Source organism: Spodoptera frugiperda, chromosome 23 (assembly GCF_023101765.2).
Source record: "Spodoptera frugiperda isolate SF20-4 chromosome 23, AGI-APGP_CSIRO_Sfru_2.0, whole genome shotgun sequence".
In the NCBI taxonomy this organism is placed as follows: Eukaryota; Metazoa; Arthropoda; class Insecta; order Lepidoptera; family Noctuidae; genus Spodoptera; species Spodoptera frugiperda.
The window spans coordinates 11788608-11802006 of NC_064234.1; the positions used below are offsets into that span (position 1 = coordinate 11788608).

Consider the following 13399-nt stretch of genomic DNA (forward strand, 5'->3'; position numbering starts at 1 on the left):
TGCCGACGAATGCTGCAAGAAATCACGGGTTCAAGAAAGTCGACCATGATGATTACAAATATGAAATGTGTGACCGTATGATTTGAGTAAAAAAAAAAGTTCAAAAAAATCGAAAAGCCTCCTTCATACATGAAAAAAAAACAATTTGTTTTATGTAATAAACAGATTCATAGGTAGTCATAGAGACCTTTGCCAAAGCAGTTGGCTAAGGATTCCATATTACTGGAGCACTATTCAGGATAACGTAAGGAAGACTGCAGACGAAAAAATAAAGATTTGTAGCAACAAGGGTCAAAAGACTGGCACAGGTGTACTTTTTCGTGGATAACACATAAGTCAATGTAATTTAAAAACTGTAGGACTTAGATTTTTTTTTATATTTTTCTGATAACATTTGGAACCTTGCCGATCATCTGGTGCCTGTTGGACGTCGACTTCAGGGACACCCTGTATATACGAAGAAGCTGTTGAATTACCTAATCACAAACATACCTACACTGTGCACGTTTTAGTACGAACGTTACGAGTGCTAGTAATGTCAACGAAAATAAGAAATTATTTAGTCCATTGAGTCCGTGATTAGATTTAAATCGCAATAACAGCGCCACCTTTCGGTACATTGATGAATTAAAAGAGTAGTACAAGTTCATCTGCACCGCCTCGCTGTCTTACATTAGGTACATGTGCTACCAACAGAGGTCGTCAGTGACGAACCATTTACGTCAAACTCTAGGTCTGTTTTCGAATGCGAAGTTTCATTTAATCTTCCGCAAGCGTTAGTATATTTTATTAATTTACTAATAAAATCACTTAAAACATAGGCGTAGCCAGGGTTCAAGAAAGTCGACCAATGAAATGTGTGACCAAAAAAAAAAAAACAAAAAAGAAGCCTCCTTCATACATGAAAAAAAAACAATTTATGTTTTATGTAATAAACAGATTCATAGGTAGTCATAGAGACCTTTGCCAAATAGGGGATGTACTATGCTAACTAGAAAAATAACGCTCTGTAATGTCTAGGTAGATTCATGGTGGATATCCCACCCACACGCACGAAGCGCTTCGCTTGAAGTTTCGTAATTAAATATCATTATTGTTACTTTTTTGGCATCGGCGCATTATACTGACCAGACTCAGCTAAATGCTACTACTACTACTTTGGAGTATGTTATATTATGCAGCGACTGCGACTTTCCCCATACAACCCGCTAAGGTTGATAGCACATTCTTGAATGATACGTAAGAAACATTAATTTTATTTTAGGTTAAATTAAAATTAACCAGAAATATTTAGTATAGTGTTTTTATTTGTGTTTTATACAATATCAAATCGATAAATCGAGCCGTCTCGACGCTCAGTCCTCGCTCAGAGTATATGTCCAGAAGTAAGTAGTGAAGGTGCTGAGTTCCGCCTCCTTCGGCGAATGCGGAATAAAATACAGTACATTTTGGTGTTATCATTTATTGCGAGCAGGGCGAACACACGGAGCAGTCGACTAAGGCGGGCGGCGCTCGGTGACGGCGGCGTCGGCCGTGGCCTCGTAGCGCGGCGGGTTGGCCCACGGGTCGTAGCCCAGCACCGACAGCATGGGCGCCAGCTCCGCCATGTCGGCGCGCACGTCGGCCGGGATCTGCCCCACCCACTTGTCCAGCGCGTCCAGGTTCACGGGCCGCACCACCTGGTCCGACGACCGCTCCACACTGCGCAATGCACGTACATTCAATACATTTGCCTAAGCACACACTACATACTACAAATATTCTTGCCTTTTCCATTTGATAAAGCTGATATTAAAACTTATGATTAAGATTAAAGATATCATATAAAGTATATGCGTTCATTTAATTTAAAGCCACTCTTTTGCTCGAGTAGGCGGGTGCACAGCAGTGCCCCCAGATAGTTGATATTAATTGCCTACACGGTTGGCGCAGTGGCTGGGCCATTGTCTGCTTCGCTCTCTGTGTCCCTCTTTGTGTGATTCACAAATTGTTGTTCTAGGCCCGTGTGTGATGTATACGTGGAATTGTATGTTGGTAAACGCACTCAGGGGACACGGGAGAAAACCTAGTGAGGGACAGTTTAAAAAATAACTATTGTATAATAAGTATATAGCGGTCCAACCGGCTTTGACCGGGTGGAACACGACAAAGCCGCAGTAGTGTGGTAGTTACTTGGAGAGCGCGACGCCGTTGGGCTGGTTGATGTACTGCTCGTGGTGCAGCACGGCGTCGTGCCACGGCAGCTGCAGGAAGTCCAGCACGCGCCGCATGGTGGCCGCCGGCCGCAGCACCAGCGCCTCGTAGCGCACCATCAGGCACTTGTCCGCGCCCATACTCTTGCACTGCTGGTACATCAGCTCCACGGCGTGGTTCCACTTGGTCAGACACTGCCGGTAGCTCGTCAGGTCGAAGCCCGTTATCGTCACCTGCATGCGACAAAGTTCACGTTCATGACACAGTCGACACGTAATCTTATACTACGAGCAATATGGACAGCGGGCTACTGAACCCGATCGGAGTCGATCCCGTTACACAGCAGGTAGCCTGTTGCGCAGACTATTCTAGTAACGAGTTCGAAATACTCTCCCATTAGTTCGAAATTAAAATCCCAAAATATATGAAATTCACGAAAATAGTGATCGTCACGAAGTAGTAATGAATAAATGACAAATGATATTTATTCAGTGAAAAGACTACACAATAGTGTACATAAAGTATATAATGTATGAAATCAGAAGTCCATGCAATCAAACAGCTCATGAGTCTCCTCTACACAAGAGGTTTGCTCTAATCTCCACGCTTTGTAGGCGGTCAGGAGTTCGCAGTTTAAACGAACCAGAGAACGCTGCTGCTCGGTCTCTGTTAAATATTACTTTAATCGTAGTCCCTTAATCGGCCGCCACGACACCCGCGGGAAGAGATGGGGTGGTGACGAATGTTTTCTATTCGCCAGTGATCACACGCATTATTGTCGGCGCCACGCGCACAACGTGCTACTGCTTCCAACTACTGCTAGTAGGTACATCTGAGCTGCCTCAATCAAGGCGTTGGTTGTCAGAGTATAATTAAAATTTAAAGTTTAATTGAAAAATCACTAAGTGAGTGTCGAATTGATTGTTATGGTCCAGGTTGTTGCTTATTTTAATTTACTCGTATAGTTTGCGAATTAGTTGGCCACTGTTAAATTACAGTTATATAGGTACACGTTATTTAGTAGGGTGGCGCTTGGAGCTCGCCTGCCTATGAGCAACTCGACACTTGAAACACTTAGTTGTATTGTTCAGCTGCACTGACTTCGGCCCAGAGACAAGAGATACTTCCGCCCAGTGCGGATGGGTGGTAGGGTGGAATATCTACCATATGAGGATGGTACCTCATATGGTAGATATACCTTGCTATTAGTTTGGTAGTGCGATCCGTACGACTGGCTAAAGGCGACTTTTCGCCTTGTTTGAGGCTTTGGAGCCGAGCCTCCACAAGCGACGCATCATTGATGAGCCTCTTGTACATAGATTCAAGGAATTCCATCTGGCACGTAGTCGAGCCATACTAAAGGAGGGAGCGGCCGGCGGTATTCCATACACGATGGACTTGTGCTTGGAGTGAGCCATTGTGCCGAAGGGAAGTAATTACCGACTCATCTTCGACAGGACGCCCAACTTACTACCAGCTAGTTACCACAGTTGTATACTAATATTATAAAGGTATTAAGTTCGTTTTAACGCACTTATCTCCGGAAATACTATAAAAATATGTTTGTGTTGCATAATATCCATTTGTCGAGGAAGGCTAATGGCTTAACCTCATGCTACAATAAATAACAGCCCAGCAACAGGTAAAACCGCGCGGAAGTATCAAATATTAAATAAATTATTTAATTCATACATAGAAAAGACGTACGTACCTGGGGACCTACTCCGGTTCTCGAATGCGGAGTTTCGTTAATCTTCGGCCGTTTTATTGATTTACTAATAAAATTACTTAAAATAACGTTTTATTTTTAATTCCATATCAAAACCTATTTATTTATCTTCAATTCATTCGTTCATTTTTGTTCACGAAAGTTCGCAATAAATAGAATTGTAGTATGCAATCTGCGAAGTTTTTCGTTGAATTACAATAGGTCCCCTGTTATATGTTTCTATCTGACTACCTCGATTCTCAAATGGTAAGAACGACCGTCGTGTTAGGAATCTCGGGTATAATAAAATAGCACAGAACAATCGCTTCTCGCAACCGCTCGTGGAAATACCGAATTTTTGTACGAAGCAACAAAGCGCAAAGTATACCTAGTGCGCTATAACAAGGTGCGGCTGACAGATGCCAGTATGACGTTGAAGTCTCTCTTTAGGGATGGACATTAGAAAAATCTTTTTTTATCGCTATCGATACTCGCAGCATACATTTAATTCTCTTTAATTTTTTTATTAAATGTGTGTGTTATTTAGTTGTGCAGTCTAACTACGTGTATATACTTGTCAAAATAAATATTTTATGACCGAGCCATGAGGTGTTTCAGAGTTACAGTTTCACAGAACCGTGAAGAATATAAGTGTATATTAGTTTGTATATGTTAGATTAAGTACCACCACGCATTATCAATGGCGCCGGAAATGTCTAGAAAAATGCCTACTACATATTTCTGCTCAGATAATGTCACTGTGGTTTGGGCAGAGAGAGCCGCGTCTACAGTGGATTTACCCACATAATTAAAGGTTTTTTAAGAATAATAATTGAACGACGCACGATTTTCGTTTTTTATTCTAAATAAACATCGACTACCTATCCATCGTAGCCGTACATCCCATCACTAAACACGACTATGGCTTTACGTTATACGCATAACACTTTACTTTATTTTTCATTTCATTAGATTTTAATTGAATACTAGAACATTCCGGTTGGTTTTAATTTAATTAACTACGCATCCGAATGATTTAACATAATACGAATGTGATACAGCTAAAATATTAAGGCATAATTTTTAAATCGCAGCAACTTTCAAGAGTGATACGAAACGTTACTGAATCTGTCAGCCGCACCTTGTTAGAGCGCATTAGGTATAATAAGATGTTTTTATCTGCCATCGGCCGTTCTAGCCATAATCAGATGGTTTGTGGAGAGTAATAGGCATTTGTGGAGGCATTCCATTGAATATTTTAGCACAACTGAACAAATGAGGTGTCGATGGAAACCTCTTGGTTGTCTGCTGGTGACAGCCTACAAGCTACTTGATGTCACGTTGAACTGACTACAGCGCCCTCTAGGTGTCCCAAAGTAAATAAATTAAAGAAATATACCAATAAGAAATTAAGTGAACTTTACTTTCATACATTTCAAATATGTAAACATTGTTAGCTGACGGCTTTGCTTGCAATCACCTGATAATTGATTGATACAATACGAAAACGAAATAATAAAACCTCAACAGATAAGTATATTAGGGCTACACTGCATTATAATTATATCTAACATACATTCTATAAGTTAAATAACTACAACCGACGAGCATGCACGAACAATGATGATAGTTATTTATAGAGGTATGTGAGATTCGTAGCAATGAGTGTTCCATAGTCTCTGCCTACCCTCATGGAAGAAATGCATGAAGTTTTGTATGTATGTTACATAAAAAGGTGAAGAGTAGATGTTATCATGGTTAATACTTGCACTTCCGCCTGCCACTTTGGGGATTAAAAGGCGTGATATTATATATTTGTCTCCCACTTTCTACGTCACCCAAGTAAAGCGACATGCTGTCTACCTTTCGAGTCCCCGAGATATTTCGTTTAGTTACAACTGGACCTTCACCGCCATGTCACATTTTGTAAAAAATAACATCATGATCACCGAGAAATGAATTTTAAAACTGTATGATTGAACAATACGGTCAGACATTTTATGAATGCTGTACAGTGTTGATCAGCCATTCAGACAGAATAAACTTATCTCTTAAACTAATTAGTTAACAACGACTAACCTTGCGCGTGATGATAGAGTGGACAGTCGCGCGGCCGTCGCGCACCATGAACAAGAATTTAGCATTTGGAAATAGCTCCAGCACATAGGTCCCCATCTTAAGCACGAGCGGGTCCTTATTGCAGAGCCGCGGAGCAGTGTCGCCGTGCCTCACGATCACCTCCAAGCAGAACGCGGCTATGGCGTTATCCAGCACTGCCTTCGACACCCCCGCCTGCTCCAGCCGCACCGTCTCCTTCTGCGAGCGCAACCAGTGCTGGCGCATCTGCAGCAGGCGCGGCACCACGCGCGTCTCCTGGCCGCAGCGCACGTCGGGGTGCGCGTCCAGCATGGCGCGCATGAGCGTGGTGCCGGAGCGCGGCACGCCTCCGATGAAGATCAGCGGCAGCTCGCGGCCCTCCACGGGCGCGTTCAGCTCGCGGCGCCGCTGCGCGCCCGCCGGCCGCGCGCCGCCGCGCCACAGCCACACCAGCAGCGCGCCCGCCACCAGCGCCGCCGCCAGGCGCCAGCGCGCGCCGCGCCCCATCGCTGCCGCGCCTAGGCCTGCACACCACACACGAACTCACGTACACGCAATACTCGCCTCGACAACATGGCGGCATTGCTGCACAACTACTACTGCCGTCGCGTCGTACGCTTCACACACAGCAGCCTGTGTAGCGACGACCCCGACATTGGTTAATTAATGTCTTGTGAATTATATTCCTATTAATAAATAGTCATACGTTCCATTTTGTGCATTGCGCCTGTTTCATTACAGTTTTAAGTGAATTAAAAACGGGCTTACTCATGTAAACGTGTGTGTAACTCGAATTAATACTCGATTAATTCAAACTAAACTCATTTTTTGTATCGCTGCTTCTTTTGCTGTTTACGAATATGCAACTAGAAGAGTTACCTCGTCAAACAGTGCTTGAGTATAGTAAGCCATTAAGGTGCACGCACTTTATTTAGCCTTTAAGGCGTTTAAATTTTCTTACGCCAAAAATTACGTCCTGACCAGGACTACTCCGGTATCCGAAAAGTTTCGTTTAATTTTCGGCCTTTTATAGATTTACTGATGAAATTACTTAAAATAACGTTTTATTTTTAATTTCAAATCAAAACCTATTTATTTATTCATCTTCATTTCATTCGTTTATTTTTGTTCACAAAGGTTCGCAATAAATGGAATTGCAGTACGAAATTTCGTTTTTCGTTGAAATATCTTTTTCTGAACTCGGCCGGTATCTTTTTTTATGTATGTCGGTACTGTACTCCGATTGCGCCGAGTGTTGTGGACCGATTTGCGTAATTCTTTTCAGTAGCGTATACTTTCAAGTTGGTACTATTGCCACCTGGTAAGCATATCATAAAGAGATCCTAGTAAATCAAGCGAAGCCCTCAAATTATAAGCACTTTATGTTTATTCTGATAATTTCATAAAGCTACTAAACCATCTACGCCTGTTGATCATTTCTATTGGTGATAGAAGCGGCAATTCATCGGTGGATAGTAGTTCAAAAAAAATTATTTTAGAACATAAGTACTTAAATAAATATCGAGAATACTGATTTTATTAGGTAAATTAAAACGTTTGAAAATCCGTTCAAAAGGTCATAAACTAAAAAATAAGTTTAATGATACGTATCTACTGGCATCTTTGCGAGTTACCATCGATTTAAGGAATTATATCAAAATGTTAATTTATTACGTAGTTTTAACCCCCGGCGCAAAAAGAGGGGTGTTATAAATTTGACGTGTCTGTCTGTCTGTGTGGCATCATAACTCCCGAACGCATACAGTGATTTCAATTTAGTTTTTTTTTTTTGTATTAAAGATGACTTATGTGCAAGTGTTCTTAGACATGTTTGATGATAACCTAACCTACCTACCTATAAAAAGTAGTTTTAACCCCCGGCACAACAACTTAAGTAATTTCCCTTTAAAAATTAAAAAATAATAAAAGAAACTCAGTGTTAAAGTACCTAAGAATATATCAATAATTTTAAAAAAATACGTCGCGTTGGGGACCGCTCCGGTAAAAAAACAAGCACGTGATCTTATGAAAAATATCGTAGATAAGTAAGAAATAATAAGGAGCAGTCCCCCACGTACTTTTCCCTGCGACGTATTTTATTTTTTGTGTTCCTATATGGGTACGGTACTATATTGGAACAAATAATGTATCAAAGATATATAAAAAAAAAATCTTTTTTTTTTAAGATTTACGATGGCGTTTCTAGCTCGTTCTTCTCCATTCGAAGCTACACTTTAAATGAGCACCTAGCTTCACTGACACAGACTGACGGACAATTCAATTTAACGCTTCAAAAGTGCTTAATTTAGGATTAATTGAAATTAATGCATTGACTTTGACTTAGAACCATTAGTCTAAGAAAAAACAACTTCCCAAAAATTATTTAATTCTATGTGACATAATATATGTATTATATGCCAGTTCACATTACACATATTATTGTCCATTAATCTACTATTTTACATACATATTTTTTTTCATGCAATCAGTGCTCTTCCTACTAAGCCCTCCGAAAGATTTACGAAATTGATGTATAATGCTGCATTTACACATTCGCACGAAAAACGAAGCGAATGACGAGGCGAACAACGAGCACGCATATGTAAACAATGAGTTCGTTATTCACCTCGTGTTTCGCTTCGTGATTGGCGGGTTCGCGTGGAGAGCGAATTTTCATGTGAATCAAATCACGAGTGGTGAACACGAACTCACTGTTTACACATTCGCCTGCATTCAGTCGTATAAACTCATTAATGTATTTATGACTATTTTCACATCATCCATATTCGTATCATCATCAGCCGGAAGACGTCCACATTTGAACAAAGGGGGAGGCCGTAGTCCTCCACGTAGAACGACAAGCCACCAGCCGCATTCCTTGGCTCCCCGGGACTCTGACGATATCGTCGGCCCACCTAGTGGGAGGGACGTGGTCTGCTCATTGCATCACTTCAGTCTGCATATTTTGAGAGCTATGTCTGTCTCTTCCTCCTTCTGCGAAGCAGTCATGCTAGCAAAGGAGGAGGCGGGGCGCATGAGAGAACAAACTTCCTCACGCCCCAGCCGTCGCGAGAGACACTCCGGGCGTCGGGGATCGCGGGACGATATCCGGCCACCGTAAGTGCGGGCCTGCGGACGGCGAGCAAGAGTAGCTCGCCGCCCGACCAGAACCAGAGCCGCGCGTGCGGCGCGTCGCGTTCCGCGCGCGCCTCAATGAGCCATCAGACCACCACAGATGGGGTCCAGTACGGCTGATGCCTAATCCGGAGCTGCGGACTACCTAGCGGGTTTACCGGGGCTCCGGCTCAACAGGCAAGAGTAGGAAAGGGGTGGTTTTTAGTCAGTAAGAGTCTGACACTCCCTCTCACCTCGCCCAAGGCGGGAGAAGTCATTGGATGATATCCCCTCTCAAAAAAAAAAAATAGGATGTACATCCTGCTCTTCTGACACTGCAGGATTTTTGATAAGAAAATTTCACATAACGCCCATCCGAGTTGGATTCTTCGGGCGACCTTTCTCGAAGCCGGATAACCTGACCCAGGTGTGTGTAGTGGTCTACAACTTCGAGGATAGCGTTCCCGCCGAGAACCGGTACAGGTGCAACATGGACACTTGAAATAATTGTCGTCTTGTCCATATTAAGGCCCATCTGTTGGGAAACGGTATTGAGGTCGCTGAGCATGGTGTTCAGGTCTTCCAGCGACTCAGCCAGTATGACTATGTCATCGGCGAAACGGAGATGTATTCGCCATTAATATTGATGCCGCGTCCCCTTGTAGTGTAGTAGTACCTAAGTGTAGGTTAAGTATAAATAGATCGTGTCGTAGCATTCAGTTGAGATTCAACTACGCGGGTGTCCAGTCCAAGAGCTTAAAAACGTCCTTCAGTGCGTTCGTTAACAATTTCGGAGATATCAAGTCTCCCTGTCACATGCCTTCCCGCAACTGGATTAGCCCCGTAGTCTCTTCCTGGAGGCGGGTGCGCACGGTGGAGTTGTTATACAACGCCATGTTCGTGTGGAATTTCAAAATGTTTCAGAGATGAACACACGGATATTATTTGTTGCACTGGCAGCATAAGTGCAACATATTAGAAAACATCAAATTTATATTGCAATACAATATTCAGTATGTTAGTATTATACGTATTACACATAACTGTTTTACACAATATGTTTAAAGTTAACTGAAATCAAAAAACCTGATAAACCATAGTGTTTTGGTGAGAAATAATATGTGCATCATATCGATACTAGTATATGGGGCATACCATGTGAAGCGGACAATCAAAAGTGTTGTGAAATTTCTTTATATTTGGGTTAGTTATACTTCTACTGGATATTGATGCCGATGCATAATATTTTTTTCGCATAATCATTTATTGCAGAGTTATGGGGTTTTGAAAAATTACGAAATTTGAAGTACTTTTGCGATGCTTATTATTTGTATCAATGATTTTGTTAAATTTCGAAAAAGATACGGTTTCTTTAGGTTGAAATGTGGAGTTTTTATATTATTTTATATGGAATTCTAAATTAGACATTTTGTTTTTCGAATAGAAAACCGGAAGTGAAGTTTTCAAATTGATTTTGAGTAACTTCAACTTTTTTTTGTTTTTTAATTAGACAGTCTCATCAAAAATAGCAATGAATGCGGCGCGCAGTGCAACCTGAGCATGCATTGGACGCATGGACGCTCTAACTCCTAAATTGATGGCTGTCTCACGCAATTTTTTTTTTTTTTTTGTAAAGTGTTCTGTTCCTCAAGCTATAATTTGACATAAAAAATTAAATATGTATATTAGGATAGACAGACCATTTATCGAAGTAGGCTACAACTATAGAATATCAAGCTATGATCAAAAGGAGTCTAGCAGCAGGAGAAATCGCTCAGTAGTAGCTATTATTTATAGATATTGGAACAAAATTAGAGAATTGCTTACAATTAGTCCAATAACAACTTTAACCTTTTGACCGCCATATCAAAAACGCAAAGTTTGTCCTCAGCAACAAGATAATAATTAAATCTTAAGCAGTTTTTTTTTATTTGTACTTACAAATACAAATTAAAAAGAAAAAGGGTCCCTAAATATAAATAAAAACAAGGCCAGGATCATAATTTATAAAAGCAATAACAAAAAAAAATCTAATGTTATTGGCTTACTCACATAATAATACCCGTTTGATCAAGAACTCAACTAGTTTTTAAATTAATATAAACCACTAGTATGGCTTGAAAGTAGTAGAGTTTCTCGTCAAACAATTACTTGAACTAGCTGATAACATAATTATTAATTTAGTTTGTCTCACAAAAGCTATAATAAAACAAAACATACTTTAGGTAGTTGTTGCCGTGGCATGCTGGGCATTTTTTGGCTCGTCATTGACACTGGCAGTCAACAGGTTAAATAATTTCCCATTGTCATACAATTAACTTTAAAAGACACAGGTAAACAATTTTAACAGCTTGTCTCATTTTAAATGCCAGTTGTATACAAGGAAAGTTTAATATTACATGAGGAAGACTGTACATACAGTATCCAGGAATAATATTTACAGAACATATTACATATAAATACAAATGTCAATATGATAAATATGTGAGGGCTATGTCTCATTCTGCTTGTTACAATATAATCCACTGTTATGAGTTGTATTATATTTGGCTACAACACTACATAATAGAAAGGACATGTGATGAACACAAGCACACAATGTTTACATGATTGCTCCAAGTTATATGGTAAGGTACGCTTTCATTTGTTTATTTTAATTAATGTGATAATTAATATGTCTCTACACTTACCCATTGAATAGATTTATAGTAATGTAACCTGATATGTTTACAGAATGATATTTGGCAAGTATATTATGGTTTGGCCACAGCACCATAAGTTGTCTTGTCAACTTACCAAGGGTGCTAGTCTCACCATTAATTCTTTTTCTGTTCAACTTATTTTATTTATATGTAACACCATATTGTATAAAAATATGTATTTATTAAAATACAATTATTATTATTAAGTTGGTAGCTGACAACCATACAAGTTAGAGTCATCATTCAACCAAGAATTCAAAACCTACAAGGTTAATGTTATCTAGGTAGAATAAGTCACAAACAAACAAGTCACAATGTCGCAGTTCAGGCACTCACAACAATGTGACAGAAGTGGTCTGGGAATATACTAAAAATTATGTAAACTTACGATTGTTTATAGCACTTCCTGTTATGATTTTTTAACAGATCCTGGAACAATTTACAGGTAACTTTGTTTAAGCTCTAGATCAAAGAAAGTTAATGCAACACATCTCAACTGTTTCAACACTATAGGTAGGTGAACATGAATGCGTACATTTATGGAACAACATGTTCTATGAGAGAAAAACTACTGTGATGATGCAGTCGTAAAATACAGTACAATCGTAAAATGCCCTTATCAAAACGTGTTTATCGCATGTACAAGAGCGAAATAATGTGAGACATTTTATGCTTTTACTAAGGATCCAACAATAACTGGTGCTCTTACGATACGAAGCAAAGACGGGGTTATAGAAAAAATAGGGTTTTATTATACTAAAATCTCATAAGTTCTGCTATGAATAAGCAATAGGTAATTTACAAGTTAACAGGAAAATATAAAATCACGTCAAACGTTAAGTTATAAACTTACCACTTAATTAACTAGCAAGGTGGCATTTAGACACTCACCTACATCAATATGACTGATTATAGACACAGGTTAATAACTTCTTTCGTGCCAACACATCTGTTAGCACAATTTGTATTTATTTTTTAACCGACAAGGCAAACAATACAGCAATATAATGAAAAGTAACGATGCCAACTGTCTAATTTCTAATCAAATGTCAACTTACTAATGCTACATGGAATTAATAGCATCAAATTTGTTATTAACTAATATTTAATTGTTTTTTGTTAATTTAGTTTCTAACTAATATAGGTAATCAGTTTCTTGAACTTCTTTTCTCTGACGTCTGACGTCAAATTGATAGTTATGTACCTTTATACATCGAACAATTGTACGACGATTGTCCCATAGACTATCTATGTATCTAGACCATAAGAAATAAGGGTAATAGAATACTTACTGACGTCACTCAATACAAACTTACGTATTACGTTGTAAATTATAATATATTAAGCAATATAAAATAATAATAATATGGCTAAAATATAAAAAAATATTATAAATATAAAACTATTATAAATATATAACTGAAATTAGACGCCTTTGGAATACGGAAACGCACGTTATTCCCATAGTTATTGGTGCTACAGGAGTAGTAGCCAAAAGTCTCAGCAGATACACAGACAAACTAGAATCATCAATAGACACTACAATACTACAAAAACAAGCCCCGATTCACACAACAATCATTCT

General features: G+C 39.6%; 1 protein-coding gene across 5 annotated transcripts; it reads right to left on the bottom strand.

The window, feature by feature from the left end:
* Positions 1 to 1287: 1287 nt before the first annotated feature.
* On the bottom strand, positions 1288 to 13014 carry LOC118266828 (protein-tyrosine sulfotransferase). Of its 5 annotated transcripts, none has more exons than XM_035580409.2 (5): positions 12706 to 13010; positions 12203 to 12243; positions 5981 to 6522; positions 2173 to 2426; positions 1288 to 1701 (listed from the first exon to the last, which is right to left on the bottom strand). In XM_035580409.2, the coding sequence occupies exons 3-5, from the start codon at positions 6503 to 6505 to the stop codon at positions 1497 to 1499; spliced, it is 984 nt and encodes a 327-aa protein (XP_035436302.1). In that variant the 5' UTR covers positions 6506 to 6522; positions 12203 to 12243; positions 12706 to 13010; the 3' UTR covers positions 1288 to 1496. The 5 variants fall into 5 exon arrangements, with proteins under 5 accessions (XP_035436302.1, XP_050559220.1, XP_035436301.1 ...); XM_050703263.1 differs by having other exon boundaries at positions 12668 to 13010; XM_035580408.2 differs by lacking the exon at positions 12203 to 12243 and having other exon boundaries at positions 12873 to 13014.
* Positions 13015 to 13399: the final 385 nt, after the last annotated feature.

Bases quoted from the DNA above. Each gene is read 5' to 3' on its own strand.
- LOC118266828 (XM_035580408.2), bottom strand. From the start codon at position 12,897: ATGCTATTAATTCCATGTAGCATTA. The intron at 6,523-12,872 runs GTAAGTTGACAT...TGTGGTGTGCAG, and splicing joins ATTAATTCCATGTAGCATTA to GCCTAGGCGCGGCAGCGATG. The intron at 1,702-2,172 runs GTAACTACCACA...TGCATTGCGCAG, and splicing joins AACGGCGTCGCGCTCTCCAA to TGTGGAGCGGTCGTCGGACC.